Source organism: Haemaphysalis longicornis, unplaced genomic scaffold (assembly GCF_048455015.1).
Source record: "Haemaphysalis longicornis isolate Haplotype H1 unplaced genomic scaffold, Haemaphysalis longicornis Haplotype H1 scaffold_7, whole genome shotgun sequence".
Lineage (NCBI taxonomy): Eukaryota > Metazoa > Arthropoda > Arachnida > Ixodida > Ixodidae > Haemaphysalis > Haemaphysalis longicornis.
In genome coordinates, this window is record NW_027526422.1 from 60,528,031 (window position 1) to 60,534,030 (window position 6,000).

General features: G+C 49.0%; 1 protein-coding gene across 4 annotated transcripts in view; it reads left to right on the forward strand.

The window, feature by feature from the left end:
- Positions 1 to 6,000, forward strand: part of Myo61f (unconventional myosin 61F) — a 150,982-nt gene that overhangs the window by 49,540 nt on the left and 95,442 nt on the right. For 2 of the 4 annotated variants that reach the window (XM_077677511.1, XM_077677512.1), the window contains exon 1: positions 2,618 to 3,166. The exons of the other annotated variants lie outside the window; for them this stretch is intronic. In XM_077677511.1, coding sequence (XP_077533637.1) covers positions 3,149 to 3,166 — 18 coding nt within the window. In that variant the 5' untranslated portion in view covers positions 2,618 to 3,148. Of the gene's footprint in view, positions 1 to 2,617; positions 3,167 to 6,000 lie in introns of those variants that run through there. 4 annotated transcript variants of the gene reach the window in all.

A 6,000-nucleotide genomic window follows, 5' to 3' on the forward strand; every position in this document is an offset into this window, starting at 1 on the left:
TCTTCATAGTCGTCTTTTACGCGGCGACGTCTCGGCTTTGTTGGCAAGAGTCTTTAGTTCCGGAGGATTTGACGTGAGAGTTAATGAAACAGGCGAGGTTAGCCTTGCAAAGACGCTTTGCTTGCATCGCCAGGTAGATTCAATTAAAAAAAAAAAAAAGGAGCCATTCCGCTCTGAAAAGGTGGATGATCGGTGAAGGTGCAAAGGTACACATTACACACACGCTTCGATAATGTACACGAATTCATTTTCTCATTGTTTGGTAGCGGTAGTGAGTATGGCTTCGTGTTTACTTAATGAAAATCGGAAGGACAAGAGTTTTATCCTAGCAATAAACAAACACCGGGCTGTATAGTGTCCCTCCCGTAGAAGCCCGTGTAATGACAGCGGACGGGAATTGCGTAACGGTCACAACTTCACTGTGGACTATCTAACTGTAAAAAATAAATGAAACGCTCAGTAATGACAGATGACGTCTTAGTGGCCAATTCCCACACAACTGATTCTTGGAAAAGTTTTGATAAAACGAGTTACAGTAGCTGTTTCCTGCTGAGCATTCGCGGTAAAGTTGGCTTTGCCGCAAGGCGTTGTTGCTCTCGCCTAATTGAAATGTACGGGGCGCACTAGCCCCAAAAAGCTTCGCTTTAAAAAGCGTCGATTTATCGGCCAACTAAATCCAGCCCCATATTGCGTAGCAATCGGAGCTATGCTCACGCATTTTTTTTTCTCCAGCGAGTAACCTAAGCAGTGATTGGATTCTTCATCATTGTAGTATCCTTCGCCCCTCACCCACCGTTTTCTGCAGACACGACGTGAGGATAACGACAGTGTGGCTCTTGTTTCACAGTCGACTATCTTCGTGCGCTGAAATTAGCCGCACTACAGACGATTGGTAGCGTAACAACACCCAAAGTAGCAGTGCCTCCGCAGGAGACGTACCCGGCGGTCAAATTTCAAGTCTGACCACCACCTAACGACGACTTCGTTATTAACGAGGGCCTGAATAGTTATATACCTGAAGTTCATTTTTATTTTATTTATTTATTTTTCACGCCAGCCTAACGTAAAGTGATACGCCGTTTTTTGTTTCCGGATTCAACTGTAATTAAAAAGAAAAATTAGCAATCCTGTACTACAGCGCGAGAATGATAGCCAAGGTCTCCATTCAGCGGGATTTGGTGCTGACTGCCGCGGAAACCGTGGAATGGTAAATACAGGTCGCCCAGCAGGTATTCTAAGTCCCCTAGGCTTTCACAGAAAATGAGATGGGAGTGTAGTAAAGCACTGACCCATTAACCCCGGAACTCGTTCCAAACAAGTACATATTTATAAAAAAACGGGCTACCTCCACTAACGTGAAACCTGGGGAGGGGCGAAGAACGCCGTGTATAAGTGTATTCTTGGCGCCTTGGCGTTTTTGCCCACGGAGATGAAACCGCTGGGCGGTGAAGGTTTACAGCTTTGCTGTAAAAGTCTCATGTCTTTGATGCACGAAGCATTCTAGCGCGAGGCGTACAAGTGTCCAGGTGTGTTCTTTTAGTGCGCGTTTTTAGCCACAGAGATGAAATGTTCTAGGGTGAGGCGTTGGAAAACAAGGGTCCCGGTGTTTTAGTACCGTCACTAGATGAAACCACGACGACGAAAGGAGGCGCCGACAGCCGAGCCCCTACGGGCTTCGCTCCTAGAAATACTGCCAACGCGTCCTGGTTTACAGCCAGCCGTTTACTCTGTAAGCAGCAGAATGGCTTGGACTACCCTGCGGCTACAAGCGCCCTCGTGACTGCGGCTTCGATTAATCCGCACACGTAACGCTTGTTGCGATTTCCTGGGGCAAGGTAAGATGCCGTCACGCAGCGTACAACAGTCCCCAGTTCTAGCTGACGCGGTCTACTTCTTCGTCTTCTTTTTTTTTTTTTTTTTTTGATGGGCTCGTAAAATCCGACTTGCAAAAAAAGCAAGTTATCAAAAATTCGGCTGAAGAACCGAGCAAGAAAAAGGATGGTATCTGTGTGTGGGGAGGGGTGGGGGGAGATTATGACGCGGGCTCGCTCAAAAAGAGCTTGTCAAGGCGTCATATTGCACGAAGGTGCTCTATTTTCGTTCAAGAAAAAGCGGTAAAAATAAAAAGGAAATGCTCCTCCTTCCAGAACTCCAGGGCAACAGACTGTCCCCTCGGGCACCAGCCGCTTCGACGAGGGTACTCGAGTGGAGGAGGGGAGGTGTGCATATGTGTCCTGCTGTGCGTATCCATGGGAAAAAATAATCGGGAAGGGAACAAGGGAAGCATGTTTGTCTGGCGGCAAGAGGAGGGCCGCACGGGCGGCCAAACCTGCCTCTCAAAAAGACCGCGCCCGTGTGGAGCAAAAACCAAAAACGAATAACCAAAAAAAACGACAGCCCAAGAAACGCGGGGGAAAGTGAGAAGAAAAGACTCCGTGCCAGAAACCAGCGGAACAATCAGCCGGCTCCGCCGCTTCCTTTCAACCTCTCCGCGGCCGCCGCCGCCAGACGACACCGCGGAGCAGCTGGACAGATGGCGCCACGGGCCTTCCTTCTCTCGTATTTATCTTCTCGCGTGTGCAATCTCACCCTCTCCATCCAGCGCGCTTCTTTTTGCTGTTTTCGATCGTCTGCTACTCCCCGTCCGTCGTCTGCTTCTGCAGCCGCGCTGTTCCTCCAAACCAGTTGCGAATTCGTCCGCGTGCGGCACGTTTTGGGACAGCGTGCGGCAAGGGACAACAAACGCCTCCCCCGGTTCACCCGCGACACAACGACGACAACCGGCTTGCTCCGCACACAAGAAGCACCGCTAAGAAACGCGCTCGTGCTTTTGTTTCCCACGCCGTCGCTTTTTCAAGCGTAGTTCGTCGAGGGTGTTGAGCGTCTTCGCGAGAGAGTGCCTGCTTCGATGCTGGAGGGCGAAGGCAACGAGGCGGCGTGATGGGGCTCCGCCGGCAAAATAGAGGATATCGCGCGACAATGCTTTCAACGGTGCTCTTGTTCAAGAAGTGAGTTCAAGCTTGCACCCTGGTGGACGCTACTGTTGTTTTCGTTGTGGTGTGCGGCTTGAGTGTCGCCCATCGTCGACGCGTTCTTGCGGACGGTCCCGGATTTTGCGAAGGCCTGACACAACGTCGGCGGTGACAACATGGATTACTGGAAGCAGGTGATGCCTTTCACACACCTTTCTCTGAGTGCCCACTTCCTTTTTTTCTTTTTTACGAATGGTTCTAAGTCCCCGCCGGGCGTGCACTTCGCTTTTTTTTTTTTCGGGTAGCGTATATGCTAGTATACACCATCAACGAAAGAAAAATATTTAAGTAGTCGATTAATTATACCGATTCCCCGATGAGATAGGTAAAAATGTAAAGAAATGTGCGAGAATTTGCGTGTTTTTATGTGGTAGTTGTCAACTCTCACGCATATGGAGTGTATTTAAACATTTGTAGTTAATTGGGACGAACTTTTGTGTTGACTGTTTTTCTGTATACCCTTTAAAAAAGTTTTTTGTCCTCGCGTTCTCTTTACGCTTACCAAGAATCCTCATATTTGATCGTTTCAATGTCGTGCATTTTGACTTATGCTATGTTGTAGGGTGTAGCCCTCATAGCCGCCTTAGCTATTCAGCCTTATGTGCCGAATAAGGCGGCAACGCCCCTCATATGTGATTTCGCCGTGAAGGGAAAGTCGAGAGGCACTTAGCGGGGCAAGGGACAAACGCACTTGGCCTAGTTTTTGTCGCGAACTTTTTCTTGACTTTGTGTCGCCTGTAAATAAGCCCCGCGCACACGACTGATAAAGCGAATCCGTACTGTTCTTCTGAGCCAACCGTTTTAGCAGAGGTACCTTTCCTGTTTCACCTTGAGCGGGCGAGTAAATCGGCGTATTAATTTAACCCGGCCTTTATAACGAGGCCAATTAGTGGCGGGAGCCAACAAGTCTTAATAGCCAACAATTCCGTTATTTTTACGCGCTTCCAAAAACACCAAACAAACCGTCGCTTGTTGGCACCTGGACATTTGATGGCTGTAGCGGAACGGAACGGGTGCCAACTCGACAGTGCAGAAAGTGGCCCGCTACAGATTACCAAAAGAACGTGAAAAAAAAAAAATCATAACTACGAACTCCGATATCAAGTCTTATGCGGCACTCAATCTTCTTATATAGTGATCAAGTTCTGTAGCTGCTTCTACGAGGACTATATATATGTAGCCCGGTCCCGTCGATGTATTTTCTCTTTTTGTCTGGCGGCAATGCTTGGTTGCTCTCCCAAGATGTCGATCTCTGCCGGCCCGTAATGTAAAGCGACTGATAAGACGGTACGCGCGAAAGAGTCACCGGACAAATACTTTATACATTGTTTGCCCATAAACAGTAGAATATGACTATTTGTTATGCCAGTGCCATTAACAAAGACGTCGTTCAAGCACCGTCCCTGGCGCCGGCAGGGGGTTGGGGGCCTTCTCGTCTTCTATAACACCTTATAGTCGTCGAATTTACGATGCCGGAGGGCTGATGCTGCATGCACGTATACAAATGCCCACACCCCAATTATTTATAGCAACACGAATACGCTAATAAACACGGGGAATCAGCGAGGTCTCGGCATTGACGAGCTGTATATCAGGATGTGTTTACTCACGCGCGTTTTCTGACGTGCCTGTGTATAAAGCTTACGACACATTGCGCTGTATCGGGGCGCGTGTCGGCACCACTTGGTGACGAGCTTCCATTTCTGTTCCCGTAAATGGCGCCACGGTGTATAGGTAGAGTCGGTGGTGTGTCAAGAGCGCCAGCCGAGCGTTGCCGTGGGTGGGCGAATTAAATCGCGTATAAGCGTCTCGCTTTTCAGCCCGTGGGCGTTCGTTATATACGGGGGGGGGGGGGGGTGGGGGGGGGGGGGCTCCTCGCATTATACGTCGTACCTGTCGCGTCGCTTTAGGTCCCTGGCGTGTGATTTTGTCTCTTTTCTCTTTCTTTTCCCTTTTATTTCTCGGGGAGGACTGAGAGCCTGTTGGGTCGTGGAACAGTTCTTCCTTCACTTCGAAGTTGAAGAAAGGAAGGCACCACCCAGTAAAAAAATAAAAAAAAAAATACGCACGCCCTTTTTTCCGCTTTTAAAATTGAAGAGGGGATGCTCATATATACATCAGGTGTCTGGTAATAAGTGACACACATTTGCAGGCCGAAATCGCCACTATCTATACAGTTGTGCAGGAACCAATGTGCTGCCACATACAAGTCCCCCCACCCCCAGCCCTTTCCGGATGTTATGTGAAAGAATTCGAGTTGCAACACAGGAGCACTGACGGAAACGCCGAATACTTACACCTGGTTGCCGTGGTGTCACAAGATCCCGCTTCGCCTTGTCCATTTGTGCAAACTGACCGGTGTATGAGTTTGGCAAGGTTTAAAATTCATTTGCTTCCCGAACACTTGTCAGTGACGCAACTTGACTGAGTCATTCAATCCTTATTAGAAGCATTCCACTTCGACCCTCGCGGTGGCTCATTGACTAAGGCGTTGTCCTGCTGAGCACGAGGTCGCGGGTTCGATTCCCGGCCGCGGCGGCCGCTTTTTCTGATGGAGGCGAAAAGCAAAAACGCCCGTGTGTACGAAATTTCGGTGCAGTTTAAAAGATCCCCAGGTGGTCAAAATTAATCCGGAGCCCTCCACTACGGCGCGCCTCATAGCCTGTGTAACGTCAGCGCGTTAGAACCCACAATCAAATCAATCAGGCCGTAATCTGAATTTCTCTGTTCGATTACGTGTTTTTAAAGGAGCACAGGGCGTTCAACCACTCTCCCCTCTGTATCCTCTCTCTCTCTCTCTCTCTCTCTCTACCGGTCCATTTGCCGACGTCAGCTGTGACAACAAACTGGCGAGTCCGCAGTGAAGCGTCGGCACGTTAAACCCCATAATCAATCAATCAGAATTCCACTTTGTGTAGAGTGCGGTACAATTGGCGCGTCAGACGCTCATTAAAATTCATTTGCATAC